The sequence below is a fragment of the Diceros bicornis genome, chromosome 26 (genome assembly GCF_020826845.1).
Source record: "Diceros bicornis minor isolate mBicDic1 chromosome 26, mDicBic1.mat.cur, whole genome shotgun sequence".
Classification (NCBI taxonomy): Eukaryota; Metazoa; Chordata; class Mammalia; order Perissodactyla; family Rhinocerotidae; genus Diceros; species Diceros bicornis.
Window position 1 is genome coordinate 45,639,062 of NC_080765.1, and position 18,288 is coordinate 45,657,349.

Sequence of the window (18,288 nt, forward strand, 5' to 3'; positions counted from 1 at the left end):
CCGCTGCGGCCCCTGAGGAGGCTAGGAGACGTCGGTGTCGGCTGAGGCGGTCGGACCGGCGAGGCTAGGCGGCGGCTCCAGGCCCCGAGGGAGTCAGGAGCTCGAGCGGCGGCAGCAGCAGCGGCAGCACCTCTCCCCTCGGAGGCGGCGGGCGGAGGCGGCGGGTGAGAGGGTGAGGGAGCGCGAGAGCCGGGTGGGGGAGGGGCGGCGGCCCCGGCTCCAGGCCAAAGCGAGCGGAGAACGGCCCAGGCCGCCGCGCGCACGCGCACTCACCGCCCTTAGCTCGCGCTCGCTTGCCTGCCTCCCCTCCCCCTCTCCGCTTTCCTGTGGCGCGCGGGGTTTTACTCTTCTTCCCCTCCCCCATGGCAACGGCGCGCGCCGCCGACTGCGCTCCGGCTCGCGCGCTCTCGGTAGGGAGCGGGGAGCGCGCGGCTCGGCTCCTCGCTCTCTGACGCGTGCGGCCGAAGAGGCCATCCGGCAGCTGCCCTTTCCGACATTTTTCTCGGCGGGGAGAGGGTGGTGGCGGGCGCCTGCTCCTGGGTCATTTCCCCCGCGCCTTTCGTGTTTGGCTTCGTCTCCTTTTTGGGGCCTGAGGCCCGGCCCGGAGCCTCCCAGACGACGGGGCACCGCGCAGCCCCCTCCCCCATCCCACGAGGCCGAAAATAGGCCTTGGCGGCCCGGCCAGTGCCGAGAAGGCCTATGAACTAGATGGCCCGGAGATTTAGAGAGTTCGGACTCGTTACTGTTCGCAGTGAAGTATTAGGGAGAGCAAAGCCCCAAACCCTGAAAAAAACACGATTACGTAGTCAGTCTGGGTATGTAAGGGCAGACCATGTGCTCCTTTTTTCCTGGAGCTTTTTCGTTATCTTCTTCAAAGTTGTGTTAAAGCGAGGCAGGAGGCTGTTGGAGCCCGTCCTTGGGAAGAAAACCCTGGACTCTGTTTCACGCGTTATTTGGCACACAGCTCTTCTGAGCCTTGGTTTCCACTCACACTTATCTAAGTAAGACGTCTTCTGCACCAAAAATTCAAAGAGTATATTGTTGTCTGCTCTCAAGTGTGTGTGGGCTTAGGTCTCTTCCTGAGCTAATATTAGCTTTCTGGGTTCCCTAGTGCCCACTCAGCTGCTACCGTGCCCAGTGCTGAGCTTGCTGTGCTTACCTATGTCTGTTTTCCTGCACACCCCCCTCCTTCCTTTTTGGTGCATTTCTTTTGTTCAGTAGCTTAATGTTGAATTTCATGATTTCTTTCTAATTAGTTTGACATCGTGATAATTTTCCAACACAAAAAATTGTATGTTTCTTACTTTTACTTTTTGCTTGTAGTTTGGGTAATTTGTGCGTGCTCAGTTTGCGGACCCCAGTTTAAGAATCCCTGTCTCATAAAGTTAACCTGCTTTTGGTGATTAGTGTGTGTGTTGGTCCGTCCTTCCTCTTCCGCTTAGTGTTTTGGGCACTGCCTTAGATACTGTTTTTTTTCTTTTTTTTGGCTCATTCCCTAAATGTTCTCCAGTTCGTTGGGACTTAATATTTTTTGCTTAGCAGCTACTGATTTTCCCTCCCTAGGGAGTGGGAGGATTTTCGTGTGAGGTGGTATGGAAGTGTGGGTGAATGATTAAAATGTAGAATTAATTGTGGGTCAGAAGCATTCAACAAGGGAAGCTGAAATTAGGTGGGGTATAGAGAGGCAAAGAAGGACCTAGGTTTAGAATGGGGAGGATTGGTATTTGAGAAAATGAAAGTGAGGCTTGGAAGATAGAGAAATTGATTTCTTGTGCTATAAAGAAGTTTTTTGTTTTTTCATGCATTTCTAGTCGGCCTTTCCTAGATTTAGCCTTATTTGTCACACCTTTACCTTGGTATGATTATCTTTCTTTTCAGTTCTCTCCTGAGTCTGCTACTGGGATGCGGGGGGTGAGGGGGTGGGTCCAAACTGTTTTGGAGTTGAACTGTCAGCTGTCTCCCTTCCATATACGCACACACAGAGAGGTATTGGCTTTAGTGCTATTTTTCCATGTATTTGTATGATGTTTCTTTATTCTGGAATTTTTAAAGTGTAGCCTTCTCTTTTATCCATTTCTATCTTTTTTTCTCTCTGCCTTCTCTAATCTCTCCACTTTATTCCTTGAGTTTTTTCCTGGGGTAGTTTTCCCTCGCACATTTATGCTCTGTGAAACTATCGTGGACAGGATGAGTTGGAGAAAGAAATAGAGTATGTATAGCCAAGAAATCTACCCAGAAAAGCTGAGACTTCAGGGCTCTTCAGTGTCGTGCTGGGGTTGAGAGGATAGAACCTGGTGGGAGGCATGGAGATAAAGTGAGAGGGATATGGCAGGGCTAGAAAAGAAAAACTAGGAAGTGAGATACAGGGGACTCTTAGGGAAAGCCAACAGTTTAACATTAATGAAAGTGAGGTAAAAAGAATGGGGGTTTTCTGAATAAGTTTAGGGCAAGGAATGTAGAAAAGGTATGGGAATAGTTGGAACAGAGGCTGGTTTGGTGTGTTTGGAGCATTGAGTTGAAAACAGGTAATATTTAACAGGAGCTAGTGAGACTTGGTTGAGCTGCAAATCATGTGCGAAATTCTATTGGGAAGGAAATTGAAGGAATATGATATCAGTCAGGATAGTTGATATGAGCTATAAATATTTGGAACCAAGGAAATGGCTTCTTACCTGAGAGTGAAGTATAAGAGCGTTAGGTATCCAAGGTTCATGTGTGTTTCTGATGTTCATGCTGGCCTTTAGTTTGGATGTGAGGCTGCACAGAACACTTGAGTTTATCTTAAGAACCAATTAGTCAACCTGTTTGGGTATTTAGGGGCTGTTTAGTCAGTTTGTATTCATAACAGGGTAGTCTGAAATCCTTAGGGTAGTTCTTGGAAGAGCCTTTGGGCTTGGACTGCAGGCCCTTGGGTGCCACATATGTTTGTTTGGTGTTTGTTGTGTGCCCTGTTTGGAGGCCTCAGTCAGTTGCCAGAGGTTAGGAATTAGAGTAGTTGGTGAAGACACCACTTGTGCATATTGGGGCCAAAGGAGAATAAAGGGACAATGTGGAGAGATTTGAGAGAAATAGGATCATTGTTTGTGTGGGGTGGAAAAAGAAGAAAATCTAGGTGCAAGCAGGAATGGCTCTTGTACATTGAGGGAAAAAGTGGTAAGAGCTGAGCTGTGATTTGGTAGAAAGAAAGCAATGTGGCGAGGATGAAAAAGGGGTTTCGTTAGGAGACCAGGAGGATTATGCAGCTAAAGGACAGTTAGTGTGGAGATACATGTTGAAATAGGGCTGGAGGAGAGCAGGAATTTGGGTGGTGGTAAGTGGTTAGTTTGGGGCCAGGGGCCTGACCCGTGTCTCCCCGCTCCCCTTCAGGAGCGGTGGTGCCCCTCCGGGCACGGGGCCATGTACAACGGGATCGGGCTGCCGACGCCCCGGGGCAGCGGCACCAACGGCTACGTCCAGCGCAACCTGTCCCTGGTGAGGGGCCGCCGGGGTGAGCGGCCTGACTACAAGGGAGAGGAGGAACTGCGGCGCCTGGAGGCTGCCCTGGTGAAGCGGCCTAATCCTGACATCCTGGACCACGAGCGCAAGCGGCGCGTGGAGCTGCGATGCCTCGAGCTGGAGGAGATGATGGAAGAGCAGGGGTGAGGGGAGGGCTGGGGGAGAGCCAAGCACTGAGTGAGTGCACAGTTGGGGGAGTTAGGTGGGATGTAGGGAGCATAGGGCTGGTTGAAAGAGGCCTGGAGAGGAGTTGTAGGAGGGGACGAGATAAAGGAGCTAGCAAATTGAAGGAGTTAAGGGACAGTTCAAAGTGGGAGATGAGGAAACTGAGTGTCTGAGACATAAAAGGGAACCTGAATTATTTAGACGGAGGCACTTGGGGAAAGAGGGGGGGCGTTGAGAAACAAAAATGTGCTTTAAGGGAGAGGCGGGAAAGCAGAGACCAGGCAAGAGAAGAGCTAGGTAAGCTGACAAGTGTTGTCATTGGTGGAGAAGAGGAAGACAAATGGATTTAAGGATTGAGGCCTTGGAAAGTAGCAAAAGTAGGAAGACAGGAACTGGAGTAATACCTGGATAAGAAGGGATCATGGGTTGGCTAGGGAAGTGAAATTTTGGAAAAGCAGGGCATTCAGGCAGAAAACCTTTTAGAGCAGTGGTTTTCAAACTTCAGCAGTGGCGCCCCTTTTATACAATGCACCTTACTTTGGAACCCCAGGAAATGAAAGACCTGTTCTTGTTGAAGTTGAGGAGGAGTACCTGGAACTGTGCCTGCTTAACTTTCCTCTCTTGGCCCTTGAAGTGTAGCATGTTTAAAATCCACTGTTCTAGAGGGTCTAGTAAGTGGAGGGAAAAAAGACAACAGGAAAAGATCAGAAGGATTTAAGAGAAGAGTTTTTTGGGTGGCAGTGAGTGAAAAGTTCTATGTGTGCGTGGAAAGTTATGGGACCCTACAAAGAATGAATAAGGGACCTGTAAACCTGGACTGGGGAAAGTGTCTAGTCAAGCTCTAACCCTGAAGGGATTTATTCTTCAGGTACGAGGAACAGCAAATTCAGGAAAAAGTGGCGACCTTTCGACTCATGTTGCTGGAGAAGGATGTGAACCCTGGGGGCAAGGAGGAGACCCCAGGGCAGAGGCCAGCGTGAGTGTTTTGCTCTCCCTTCATTTTCTCTGGACTCTGTACTGCTGCTTCTGCTGTCCTGTCTTGTTACCTTGGACTTCCTCCCTCTTCTCATCTTCCTATTCCCATGCCTGTTTGGTTCCTGACTACAACTGTGTGAATGTGACTCTGCCCTTTGCTCTCTATCCCCTTCAGACCTTTGCCCTTTTTTCCTCTAGGGTAACTGAGACTCACCAGTTGGCAGAATTGAATGAGAAGAAGAATGAGCGACTCCGTGCTGCCTTTGGCATCAGTGACTCCTATGTGGATGGCAGCTCTTTTGATCCTCAGCGTCGTGCTCGAGAAGCTAAACAACCAGCTCCCGAGCCTCCCAAACCTTACAGGTACACAAGACCAAGAAACCAGTGGAAGCTTTTCTTCCTAATTCTAAGCGCTCCACTCTTTTTTTGGTGGACGATTTCTTTCCAAATTCTTTAGATTTTGTTCTTCTGACATTGAAATGTGTAAAGAAATTTGTCTTAGCACCTGTCTCTACTTCTTTGCATCTTTCCCCAGCCTTGTCCGGGAGTCCAGCAGTTCTCGCTCACCAACCCCAAAGCAAAAGAAGAAGAAAAAGAAGAAAGACAGAGGACGGTAAGTTAGTTGGAAATTTAGTCTGGTAGCTAGAGGACCAATCCTGTCATGCTCTCAGGAAATAAAGAATCCTTGCTTCCAGGAAGCAGGAGAGAGTTGTCAGGGAAGAGGGAGTTACCATTCTGGTCTCAGCCAGGAGAAGAAATATGTGTGCTTCTTTGGTAGGGAAGGGTTGATTCTGTAGCTCTGCCAATTAAGAACTGGCTGGCAGCATTTTGGATTTCTGGGATTTTTAATTTTGAGGTTTGTAGATCTAAGGAGGAGGTACCTGTGCTTCTTGGAGAGTAAATAAGTCCTGGGGTTAGGTCTGGGGCATCAGTGTTGTTGGAATTGTTCGTTGCTTTAGAAGCCTCTTTTGAGGTGGATTGTATTGTAAGTGGGAGGGCCAGGGAAGTAGCCAAGCAGAATGACGTTTCTGAACCCATCTTTAGCAGGTCAGAGAGTAGCTCTCCTCGACGAGAGAGGAAGAAGAGTTCTAAGAAGAAGAAGCATAGGTATGAGGTGGGAGTATTTGGAGCGATTGGGGAGGCTTGATGAGTCCAGGCATAAGTATTGGTTTATGTTGTATCTTTTTTTCCCAATAGGTCAGAGTCAGAATCCAAGAAACGGAAGCACAGGTAAGAGCTCTTTGGGGCATAGGCAACATAATGGAATGTGGAGTGGTGAACCATTGCTTGATGGCCTTGCTTGCTCTCTGAATGGGGAGGGCATTCTTTTTCTTGGAGTAAAGCTCAACTTGATCTTCTGTTGTCAATTCTCAATTTCTTTGTTTTCACATTTGGTTTTATTTCTTTTTTAAAAAATCATTATTGTTTTTAATAATCTTGCCTTATTTCCCAGGTCTCCCACTCCAAAGAGCAAGCGTAAATCTAAGGACAAGAAGCGGAAGCGGTGAGTGAATTTGTGTGAATTGGAGGGGAATTTGCTGAGCAAGTAGATGAATGCCACTTAGGGGATAGGTTAGAATTAGTAATGTCTGTTAAAGGGGCATTGAAGGGTAAAGGGTTGAAGGATGGATGAGGGGAATCCAGTACAGGTGTGACAGCATTCTGAGCTGTCGTGGTGGTCTTCCTTTAGGTCTCGAAGTACAACGCCAGCCCCTAAGAGTCGCCGGGCCCACCGTTCAACTTCTGCTGACTCTGCCTCATCTTCTGATACTTCGCGCAGTCGGTAAGGGGTGGTCCAGGAGGAAGGGAGGGAGAGGGACTTGTGGGTTAATCAATTTAATATTTATTGAGCGCCCACGGTGTGCTAGGCGCTGCACAGACCATTCGGAAGACACGGTCCCTGCCCTCTAGGAGCTGACAGGCTAAAGCAACAGGATGGACAGACATATACATTTCCCCTTCTCTTTTTTTTTTTGTTTTTTTTTTTTGTTTATTTTGTTATTTTTTGTTTTGTTCTGATGTATATGGACTGCCAGAATAGGGGGGGTGGTGGTGGTTTGTTCGTGGTGTCTGGGGGAGAAAGGAATCCTTACCCTGGCTTCCTTAATCGGGGAAGGCTTCCTGAAGGAGGTGGGCTCAGAGGTGAGTTGTGAATGAAGTGGGTAGGGAGTGGGCTGGGTGGAGGGTTTGGGGAGGTTTGGGGGAGGTGAATAAAGGGGTTAAGGGAGAACATTTTTGGGGATTGTTGTTGAGAAGAGAAGGACCAGAGTGAACCAGGCTTGATTTTCAATATGAGTGATTTGAGTCTTGTGAATAAGAGAAGGCTTTTTGGAAGAGGGTTGTAGTCAGGAAAGGTGGATGGGAGCTGGGGAGGGGGTTTTCTGTTCTCCCGTGAGCTGATTTCCTTCTTCTTCCCCCCTCCTCAATTCCCTCCCTCAGGTCTCGAAGTGCTGCAGCTAAAACCCATACAACTATGTTGACTGGGCAGAGTCCTTCTCCTGCTTCAGGGCGCCAAGGGGAGGGAGATGTACCTTCCAGAGAACCAGGTACCACCAACACAGGGCAGCCTAGCAGCCCAGAGCTCTCTACAAAGCAGCCTAGCAGTCCTTATGAAGACAAAAACAAAGACAAGAAGGAGGTATGTTCCTGAATTAATTGATGTTCATTGGGTTGTGGGGCTATGGGTTTAGGTTAAGTGAAGTGAAGGAGAAAAGTAAGAGCTTATTAAGAGAAATGAATTCCGTTCTTTATTCCACATTCCTTTTTCAGGTGTATATCAAAGTTCTGTTCTGTATCTGCAAATCGTTTAGAATTGTGGCTTTCAAACTTCACTGAATATTGGGTTTTACATCATTATCCTGTTGATACATGTACATAGAACTTGAACAAAAGTTTCTTCAAACTGTTCTTAGCCTTACCTACTTATTGATGCCTCTAGTTTCTTTCATTAAATGCTGGTTGCGGCTCACTAAAATTTTCCAACCCACTGGGTTGCTGCCTGCACTCTGGAAACACTACTCTGGAATGATCTTTTCCATACCTGTTCTTTCATACTCACTATTCTAAATCAAGCCCTAATAATGTTTTCTTGCTTCATTTATTACAGTATATTTTAATTGCTCTTGCTAAATTCTTAGCTCTCCTATCCATTTTCCACGTCATGCAGAGCTAACTTTTCCAAACTACAAGTTGGATTACCTCAGAAACTTAATTTATTTCCTTTTGCTCTTGACTTATTTAAGGCTTTTATAACTTGGTCTCCTTTTCTGTCTTTTCCTGCACTCCATCTTAGTTTTTCTTATTTATATAAATTGTGTTCTCAAACCTTTGTCTTTGTTATTGTATTTTAATATAGTTATTTTTCATGGGTGAAGTCAGTTGCTACCCACTTTGGGAAATTGCTTTAGCTTTTCATTTAAAAATACTTTTATGTTCTCACAGCATTTTGTAGTGGTTATTTGTTGTAGAATATAGTCCATTAGTTGTTTGTGTTCTGTTTTATTTCTTGGTTATAAGACTGTTGAGGTCACAGACTGTTCATATCTTCATGGTTTCTCCACTATTTTTTATATTACATGATCTTTTGTTGTTGAATGAATGTGAATGCCTGTGTTAAGGAAAAGGACCAGTTGGTATAATGGGGTGTGTAGAGGAAAAGTTCATTGGAAAGGGTGTTGGGATCTTATGGGTGATAGGAAGTTTTGATGCTTACATATCCCTATCCCTACTCTCTTTTCCACTCTTAGAAACCTGCAGTTCAACCTAGCCCCTCTCCAGAAAGGAGCAGCACAGGCCCAGAACCACTTGCTCCCACTTTGCCCCTTGCTGAGCAGCATGGCGGCTCCCCACAACCCCTTGCAATAACCCCCTTAAGTCAGGAGCCAGTGAACCCCCCATCTGAGGCTTCCCCAACCCGGGGCCGTTCACCCCCTAAGTCTCCTGAGAAACCTCCCCCATCTTCTTCGGAGAGCTGCCCACCATCCCCTCAACCTACCAAAGTTTCTCGGCATGCCAGCTCTTCCCCTGAAAGTCCTAAACTGGCACCAGCTCCTGGGTCCCGTCGAGAGATTTCTTCTTCTCCCGCATCCAAGAGTCACTCACATGGCCGAGCAAAGCGGGATAAGTCACGTTCTCGTACTCCTTCTCGTGGGGTGGGGAGGTCCTGTAGCCCTACTACCACTAAGAGGGGGGGTTCTCGGTCTCGAACCCCAACCAAGAGAGGGCATTCTCGATCCCGATCCCCTCAGTGGCGTAGGTCCCGGTCTGCACAGAGGTGGGGACGATCTAGAAGTCCCCAGCGACGTGGCCGTTCTAGGTCTCCTCAGCGACCAGGTTGGTCCAGGAGCAGAAATACCCAGAGAAGAGGCAGGTCTAGATCAGCAAGGCGAGGCAGGTCACACTCTAGATCCTCAGCCACTAGGGGGAGATCTCGTTCTAGAACACCAGCCAGGCGGGGCAGGTCTCGCTCTAGAACACCAGCCAGGCGGAGATCACGATCCAGAACACCCACCAGGCGTAGGTCTCGGTCTAGAACACCAGCCCGGAGGGGCAGGTCTCGGTCTAGAACACCTGCTAGGCGCAGATCTAGGACCCGATCACCACTAAGACGGAGGTCCCGTAGTAGGTCACCAGCCAGGAGAAGTGGGAGGTCACGCTCTAGAACCCCGGCAAGGCGTGGGCGCTCACGCTCTAGAACCCCGGCGAGGCGTGGGCGGTCTCGCTCTAGAACCCCAGCTAGACGAAGCGGGCGGTCACGCTCTAGAACACCTGCCAGGAGAGGGAGATCTCGGTCTAGGACACCAGCAAGACGAGGAAGATCCCGTAGTAGAAGTCTAGTTAGACGGGGGCGATCTCACTCTAGAACACCACAAAGAAGAGGCAGGTCCGGTTCATCATCAGAGCAGAAGAACAAATCCAGAACATCACAGAGAAGGAGCAGGTCCAACTCAAGCCCAGAAATGAAAAAATCTCATGTTTCTTCAAGGCGGAGCAGGTCTCTCTCTTCACCGCGGTCCAAAACAAAATCTCACTTGTCTTTGAGGCGAAGCCTTTCAGGGTCGTCTCCATGCCCGAAACAGAAGTCTCAGACGCCACCGAGGCGCAGTCGCTCTGGATCATCCCAGGCTAAAGCTAAATCTAGAACACCACAAAGGCGAAGTCGCTCTGGTTCTTCTCTGCCATCTAATCAGAAATCTAAAGCACCATCACAACAAAGTCGTTCCAGTTCATCTCCTCAACCTAAAGTGAACTCTGGAACACCACCAAGGCAGGGGTCTGTAACAAGTCCCCAGGCAAATGAAAAATCTGCAACACCACAAAGACGGAGCCGTTCTGAATCATCACCTGACTTTGAGGTGAAATCTAGAACCCCTTCCAGACATAGCTGCTCAGGATCCTCTCCTTCTAGAGTGAAATCTAGTATACCTCCAAGACGGAGCCGATCCGGGTCATCATCTCCACAACCCAAAGTGAAGGCGATAACATCACCAACCCAAAGTCATTCTGGTTCCTCTTCTCCATGTCCTAATAGAGTGACATCTAAAACACCTCCAAGGCAAAGCAGATCAGAGTCTCCCTGCTCCAAGGTGGAATCTAGATTGTTGCAAAGACACAGCCGTTCTAGGTCCTCCTCACCAGATACCAAAGTGAAACTGGGAACACCGCCAGGACAAAGTCACTCAGGGTCTACTTCGCCATGCCCCAAAGTCAAGCCCCAAAGTCCACCAGGGCACAGTCTTTCTGGATCAAAGTCACCATATTCCCAAGAGAAGTGTAAAGACTCACCAGTGCAAAGTTGCTCTGGGTCCTCCTCCCTCTGTCCAGGAATAAAGTCTAGTACACCACCAGGAGAGGGCTATTTCGGCTCATCTCTGCAACAGAAAGGACAGTCTCAAACTTCACCAGACCCCAGATCTGATACTTCAAGTCCAGAAATGAGACAGAAGCACTCTGAATCTCCATCTCTCCAGAGCAAATCTCAAACACCTCCTAAAGGTGGCCAGTCCAGGTCTTCATCTCCAGTCACTGAGCTGGCACCCAGATCTCCAACAGGACAAGATAGAAGCGAATTGTCATCAAGGCTGAAATCCAGAATGTCTCCTGAGCAGAGCAGGTCCCAGTCTGACTCTTCCCCATATCCTGCCACGGACTGTAAATCTCTTCTGGGGCAGAGTAGATTGGAGCTTTCTCCTGAATCAAAAGAGAGAACAGGCTTGCTCCTTCAGGAGGATGTTACTGCATCATCTCCTAGATCAAGAGACACATTGAGTCCTCTTCCAGTGCAGGATAGGCCTGAGTCTTCACCAGTCCTCAAAGACACACCTAGAACCCCATCAAGGGAAAGAGCTGGTGTTGGGTCATCTTCAGATATAAAAGACCAAAGTAGTGCATTAGCTAAGCCAAGCCAAGACGAGGAATTAATGGAGGTGGTAGATAAATCTGGAGAATTCTCAAACCAGGTTTTGCCCCATTTGCCTCCAAAACTTAAAGAAATAGCTGGAAATAATTTTGGATCATCTCCTGAAGTAGAAGAAAGGCCTGCTGTGTCTTTGACTCTTAACCAAAGCCAGTCACAGGTTTCTTTAGAAGCAGAAGTCCCTGTAGTGGCCTCAACTTGGAGTGGGCCCCATTTTTCTCCAGAACATACAGAACTATCTAACTCGGCTCCCAGGGAGAATAGCTTTGAATCACCTTTAGAATTTAGAAATTCAGGTCTTATTGCAGAAATGAATACTGGATTTTCTCCTGAGGTTAAAGAAGATTTGAATGGACTTTTTTCTAATCAGTTGGAGATGGATCCAACTCTAGACAGGAAAGAACAATCAACAAGGTCCTCCAGACGAAGCAGTTCTGAGTTATCCCCAGATGCAGTGGAAAAAGCAGGATTGTCTTCAAATCAGAGTGTCTCTTCACCGGTACTTGATGCTATACCCAGAACACCCTCGAGGGAAAGGAGTAGTTCTACATCTCCTGAACTGAAAGACGGTTTACCCAGAACCCCCTCAAGGAGAAGCAGGTCTGGGTCTTCCCCAGGACTTAGAGATGGATCTGGGACTCCCTCAAGGCACAGCTTATTTGGGTCCTCTCCTGGAATGAAAGATATACCTAGAACACCATCCAGGGGGAGAAGTGAATGTGATTCTTCTCCAGAACCAAAAGCTTTGCCTCAGACTCCTAGGCCAAGGAGTCGTTCTCCATCATCACTGGAGCTCAACAACAAGTGTCTTACCCCCCAGAGAGAAAGAAGTGGGTCAGAATCATCAGTTGAACAGAAAGCTGTGGCTAGGACTCCTCTTGGGCAGAGAAGTCGATCTGGATCTTCTCAAGAACTTGATGGGAAACCCAGTGCATCCCCTCAGGAAAGAAGTGAATCTGACTCATCTCCAGATTCTAAAGCTAAGACACGGATGCCACTTAGACAGAGGAGTTGCTCTGGATCGTCTCCAGAGGTCGACAGCAAATCCCGAGCTTCTCCTCAGCATAGTAGATCAGGCTCATCCCCTGAAGTGAAAGACAAGCCAAGAGCTGTATCCAGGGCACAGAGTGGTTCTGATTCCTCTCCTGAACCCAAGGCTCCTGTCCCTCGGGCCATTCCCAGACGAAGCAGATCAGGTTCATCAAGCAAGGGTAGAGGCCCTTCTCCTGAAGGAAGCAGCAGTTCTGAGTCCTCTCCAGAACACCCACCCAAATCTAGAACTGCTAGGAGAAGCTCTAGGTCATCACCAGAGCCCAAGACCAAGTCTCGCACGTCACCTCGCCGTCGCAGCTCTCGATCATCTCCTGAGTTGACTAGGAAGGCCAGACTCTCCCGTAGAAGCCGCTCTGCGTCATCCTCACCAGAGACCCCCTCTAGAACTCCCCCAAGACGCCGAAGAAGTCCCTCGGTGTCTTCCCCAGAGCCAGCTGAAAAGTCAAGATCCTCACGCCGGCGTCGTTCAGCTTCATCTCCACGCACAAAAACAACTTCAAGGAGAGGTCGTTCTCCTTCACCAAAGCCTCGTGGGCTCCAGAGGTCTCGTTCCCGCTCAAGGAGGGAGAAGACAAGAACAACCCGACGTCGGGATAGGTCTGGATCTTCTCAGTCAACGTCTCGGAGAAGACAGCGGAGCCGGTCAAGGTCTCGGGTTACTCGTCGGCGGAGGGGAGGCTCTGGTTACCACTCAAGGTCTCCTGCTCGGCAAGAGAGTTCCCGAACCTCATCTCGACGCCGAAGAGGCCGCTCACGGACACCTCCAACCAGTCGGAAGCGTTCCCGCTCACGCACATCACCAGCCCCGTGGAAACGCTCCAGGTCTCGAGCCTCTCCGGCCACTCACCGGCGATCCAGGTCCAGAACACCTCTGGTTAGCCGACGTAGGTCCAGGTCTAGAACTTCCCCAGTCAGTCGGAGACGATCAAGGTCCAGGACATCAGTGACTCGACGAAGATCTCGATCAAGAGCATCCCCAGTGAGTCGAAGGCGATCCAGGTCCAGAACACCACCAGTAACCCGTCGTCGGTCAAGATCCAGAACGCCGACTCGCCGGCGTTCTCGCTCTAGAACACCCCCAGTGACTCGCAGAAGGTCCAGATCTAGGACTCCACCAGTAACCAGGAGGCGATCTCGAAGCAGAACCTCACCTATCACTCGCAGAAGATCAAGATCCAGAACGTCCCCAGTTACCCGTAGGCGGTCTCGATCTCGCACGTCTCCAGTAACACGAAGGAGGTCGCGCTCTCGTACCTCTCCAGTGACACGCCGCCGATCTAGGTCCCGGTCACCTCCAGCTATTCGGCGCCGCTCTAGGTCTCGAAGTCCACTGTTGCCACGCAAACGTTCTCGAAGTCGCTCACCACTTGCTATCCGCCGCCGTTCTAGGTCCCGTACTCCACGAACAACTCGGGGCAAACGGTCCTTGACAAGATCTCCTCCAGCTATCCGCAGGCGTTCTGCATCAGGAAGTAGTTCTGACCGTTCACGTTCAGCTACTCCTCCAGCAACAAGGAATCATTCTGGTTCTCGGACACCTCCAGTCGCACTCAATAGCTCCAGAATGAGCTGCTTCAGTCGTCCTAGCATGTCACCAACTCCCCTCGACCGCTGTAGATCACCTGGAATGCTTGAACCCCTCGGCAGCTCTAGAACACCGATGTCTGTCCTGCAGCAAGCTGGTGGCTCCATGATGGATGGTCCAGGTCCCCGAATTCCTGATCACCCGAGAACATCTGTGCCAGAAAATCATGCTCAGTCTAGAATTGCACTTGCCCTGACGGCCATCAGTCTTGGCACCGCTCGGCCGCCTCCATCTATGTCTGCTGCTGGCCTTGCTGCAAGAATGTCCCAGGTTCCAGCTCCAGTGCCTCTCATGAGTCTCAGAACAGCTCCAGCTGCCAGCCTTGCCAGCAGGATTCCTGCAGCCTCTGCAGCAGCCATGAACCTGGCTGGTGCCAGGACACCTGCTATCCCAACAGCAGTGAACCTGGCCGACTCAAGAACACCAGCTGCAGCAGCAGCCATGAACTTGGCCAGTCCTAGAACAGCAGTGGCACCTTCAGCTGTGAACCTTGCTGACCCTCGCACCCCCACAGCCCCAGCTGTGAACCTAGCAGGAGCCAGAACCCCAGCTGCTTTGGCAGCTTTGAGTCTCACGGGCTCTGGCACACCCCCGACCGCTGGAAACTATCCCTCCAGTTCCCGAACACCCCAGGCTCCAGCCCCTGCAAACCTGGTGGGTCCTAGATCTGCACATGCCACAGCTGTGAATATTGCCAGCTCAAGAAACCCTCCAGCTTTGGCCCCTGCAAGCCTCACCAGTGCTAGAATGGCTCCAGCTTTGTCTGGTGCAAATCTTACCAGCCCCAGGGTGCCCCTCTCCGCCTACGAGCGTGTTAGTGGCAGAACCTCACCACCGCTTCTCGACCGAGCCAGGTCCAGAACCCCACCAGGAGGCCCAGGGTCTAGAACCCCACCATCTGCCCCGAGCCAGTCTAGAATGACTTCTGAGCGGTCTTCCTCTCCTGCCTCTAGAACGGCCCAGACTCCATCACAGCCTGTTCTCCCTTCAGCTCAAGATCGGCCTAGGTCCCCTGTGCCATCTACTTTTTCTGATCAATCCCGATCTTTGCTTGCCCAGACCACCGCTATAGCAGGGTCTCAGTCCCTTTCCTCGGGGGCAGTGGCAAAGACCACATCCTCTGCTGGTGACCACAACAGCATGCTCTCTGGCCCTGTCCCTGGGGTGTCCCAACCTGATGATGGGGAACCACCTGCCTCCACGGGGGCCCAGCAGCCTTCTGCGTTAGCCGCCCTGCAGCCAGCAAAGGAGCGGCGGAGTTCTTCTTCCTCGTCATCTTCCAGTTCCTCTTCTTCATCGTCATCATCGTCGTCGTCCTCTTCCTCGTCCTCTGGCTCCAGTTCTAGCGACTCGGAGGGCTCTAGCCTTCCCACTCAACCTGAGATAGCACTGAAGAGGTGAGACAACTTGACTTTTAGGACTTTTCTAGGGGGAAGGTTTTGGGATGGGTGGGGAGTGGGGAGGGAGAAGCCCTATCCAGAGGTTCTTGGCTCTTTGAAGAGGTATGGGGATCTTGCCCATTAAGCTGGGGGTAGAAGAGAATGCTGGGGTGGGGGCAGCGGGGGGAGGAATGGGACAGATAAAAGTCTCCAAAGGTATAATTCTCTAGAGGATAATGATAAGTTTTCCGTCTCTACAGAGGACAGAACTAGAGGAAATGGACTTAATTTTACAGCAGGAGGGATGGCAGTTAGACCTCAAGAGGAACTCCCTGGGCTGGAAGGATCTTCAGAGGTCATCCCATCCCTCTCCCTGCCTCCAGGCAGGACGGCCCCTCCCCCAGCCAACCTGCACACACACGGGCCTCCCCAAGCTGCGGCTCTCCGAGGAAGGAGACCACCCAGCACCTGGGCCCAGGGGCCTTATTCCTCCATCAGGGACATTCTTGAGGTTTAGCCTTGATCCCTTGTGCTGCGGGCCCCAGCCTGTTGCTTGTGTTAGCAGAGGTTGGGTCAGCTCGGGGCCACTGCTCTCCAGAGAATGCGCTTACTGGCTCTCGGCTGGGAGAGCTCCCAGGGCCTTTCTCAGATACTCCTCCCCCACTGCCGTTCCTCCAGGCCAAGGAAGGTAGGGTTGGGGCTGGGGCAGCTTGTCTACTTGTGACACTTCTCTTCTCCCACAGGGTCCCCAGCCCTGCTCCAGCCCCAAAGGAGGCTGTTCGAGAGGGACGTCCTCCGGAGCCTACCCCAGCCAAACGGAAGAGACGCTCTAGCAGCTCCAGTTCCAGTTCCAGCTCCTCCTCTTCCTCTTCCTCCTCCTCTTCTTCTTCCTCTTCTTCTTCCTCCTCCTCCTCTTCTTCCTCTTCCTCTTCTTCCTCTTCTACTTCCTCCTCCCCCTCCCCTGCTAAGCCTGGCCCTCAGGCCTTGCCCAAACCTGCAAGCCCCAAGAAGCCACCCCCTGGCGAGCAGAGGTGAGTGCTGCCTTGCTTGAGATAGAAGGGGTGGGGTGTGACCCTGGGGTGTGAGATTCCTGCTGGGGTGTCTCACATGGACTGTGGTGTCTGGTTCTATGGGAGCAGTCAGGCGCTCCTCTCCCCACCTACTCTGGTGCCCTGTTCTGGCAAAGGGCTGCACCATCCACATGGGTGCTCAAGCCAGAATTGGGATGTCCTAGATTCTTTCCTTTCCCTGCCCTAACATGCAGCCTGGTCCCTGGTCCCTGGTCCCAGGGAGTCTAGCTTTTAAGTTTCCCCGTTGCTACTGCCAGGGCTCTGGTCTGGCCACCGTCATCTTCTCCCGACTCTGTCCACAGCCTCTTCCCCGTCTCCCTGCCTCCACGCCATTCTCTTCCACACGTAGCCAGAGGGATCTTTCTAAAATGTACATCTGGTTACTTCCCTCCACTCCACAAATCCTTCCGGGACGCCCTGTGGCCTGCAGGATAAAGCCCCACCTCTGCGGGAATGGCGTGTGAGGCTCTTCACCAACTGGCCTTGCCTGCCCTGTGTTCTCCTCTCCTGCCCGCCCCCACACATGCCCTGTGCTCCAGCCATACCCAGCGCCTTGCAGTCTAAGGAGAACCCCATGCCTTTGGACATGCTGTTCCTTCTGCCTGGAATTCCCTTGTCCGCCTGGTGAACTCCTCGTTCTGCAAGACTCCGCTCAAACAGCACCTTCAAGACGACTACCCTGCCCCTTCCCTTCCTTGCCCCATGTCCCCTTCCCCTGGGTCCCCAGACCCATGTACATCAATCCCTGCGGGGCTGCTTCCCACACATGGGGCTGAGTGAGCCTCCCTTGGCCTGCCTTCACCACCAGACAGAGCTGCTCCAAGGGCAGGGACTGTCTTTATCTTTGCGTCCCCCGCTGCACCCCGTGCCCTGCCCACTGGGGCACTCGGTGGATGATGTGCGGGCGGATGGGTGAGTGAGCGGACAAAGGTGGGTCTGAGGCTGGCCCTGTGTGGTATGAGGTTTGGTGGTCAGGACCTGGGGGGTGGTCCTGAGTGCTGGCTGGTGGGTTTGGAAGGGTGTGGCGCTATGGAGGCCTACTCTGCTCCCCAGGTCCCGCAGCCCCCGGAAGCCAATAGATTCCCTCAGGGACTCGCGGTCCCTCAGCTACTCGCCTGCGGAGCGCCGCCGCCCCTCACCCCAGCCCTCGCCACGGGAGCAGCAGAGGTAGGGCGGTGGGGGTTGCTTTTCACCAGCCCAGTTGGGTCAGCAACAACTTATTAGGAAAATTTTTGAGGCTCAGAGGTGCCAGAGGTGGGTGTTGTCCTGTGTGGTCTGATGTCCGTCCTGTGTTGCAGCAGCAGCGAGCGCGGATCCCGGAGAGGCCAGCATGGGGGTAGCCGCTCCCCAGGCCACAAGCGCAGGAGGGAGACGCCTAGCCCCCACCCCATGCGGCACCGCTCCTCCAGGTGAGTGTCCTGTCACGCTCCAGGGCTGGGCGTCCTTCTGAGACCTGCAGGGCTGGCCCGGCCTCTGCACTGATCGCTGTCTTCTCTGTTGCAGGTCTCCGTGAATCTTTTTTGGGGAATTCCACCATACCCCCAGTTCTGGAGCCACAGGGAGTGCCCCTTTTCTCCCTAACAGAGCCGTGGGAGGGGTCCTTATCTGCCCCACCCTTTGAACCCTGGCAGCATCTTTGGGGGAGGGCTCCCTTCTCCCCCCCCTTTTTTTCTTTGTTCCTGTGAAATGTTAATCTCTGTGAGTTTTTTCTGGTTCACATGTTTTGGGGGGTTTGGGGTGGGTGGGAATGAGAATGGGTGTTTTGGGAGGGGAGGATAGTTCAGGACACCCTGGTCTTGAGTCAGAAAGGGCCTGGGGAGACACTGCCCCCCTTTGATCCCCGAGTCCCTGGGGGGATCATGGTTTGGGACTCCGGTACTTGGGTGAGCTGTTCCTGGAAGGAAGGGGCAGGAGTTGAAATTAGCTGGCCCCTGCTGCCCCCCCCAGTGAGGTTGTGGCCCCCTCCCCCCAACTTTTCTTCACGTTTCTTAAAGGCATTTTGGTTTTTTAAAATCTGTACAGCAAGAGCAACTTTTTCTGTCAAATAAAAAGGAGAAATGCAGGAATTGGGTTTATAGACTGTTTATTAAGGGTTGGGGGAGGAGCTGCTCTCCTACTCTGGCTGCACCCCCCTAAGGAGCACACTGCAGG

The 18,288-nt window shown here is 51.6% G+C and overlaps 1 protein-coding gene across 13 annotated transcripts; it reads left to right on the forward strand.

The window, feature by feature from the left end:
* Positions 1-31: 31 nt before the first annotated feature.
* On the forward strand, positions 32-18,203 carry SRRM2 (serine/arginine repetitive matrix 2). Of its 13 annotated transcripts, none has more exons than XM_058570241.1 (15): positions 33-172; positions 3,367-3,638; positions 4,529-4,636; positions 4,834-4,998; positions 5,171-5,248; positions 5,680-5,742; positions 5,833-5,865; positions 6,089-6,139; positions 6,326-6,418; positions 7,075-7,273; positions 8,382-15,085; positions 15,811-16,098; positions 17,191-17,304; positions 17,436-17,546; positions 17,641-18,203. In XM_058570241.1, exons 2-15 carry the CDS (start codon positions 3,397-3,399, stop codon positions 17,648-17,650), a joined length of 8,259 nt encoding a protein of 2,752 aa, XP_058426224.1. In that variant the 5' UTR covers positions 33-172; positions 3,367-3,396; the 3' UTR covers positions 17,651-18,203. The 13 variants fall into 13 exon arrangements, with proteins under 13 accessions (XP_058426236.1, XP_058426224.1, XP_058426222.1 ...); XM_058570239.1 differs by having other exon boundaries at positions 33-164; XM_058570243.1 differs by having other exon boundaries at positions 33-164; positions 5,683-5,742.
* Positions 18,204-18,288: the final 85 nt, after the last annotated feature.

Excerpts from the sequence above, each read along its gene's own strand:
- SRRM2 (XM_058570241.1), top strand. The coding sequence starts at position 3,397 with ATGTACAACGGGATCGGGCTGCCGACGCCCCGGGGCAGCGGCACCAAC. Across the intron at positions 7,274-8,381 it reads AAAACAAAGACAAGAAGGAG|AAACCTGCAGTTCAACCTAG; the intron begins GTATGTTCCTGA and ends TTCCACTCTTAG. Across the intron at positions 15,086-15,810 it reads CCTGAGATAGCACTGAAGAG|GGTCCCCAGCCCTGCTCCAG; the intron begins GTGAGACAACTT and ends CTTCTCCCACAG.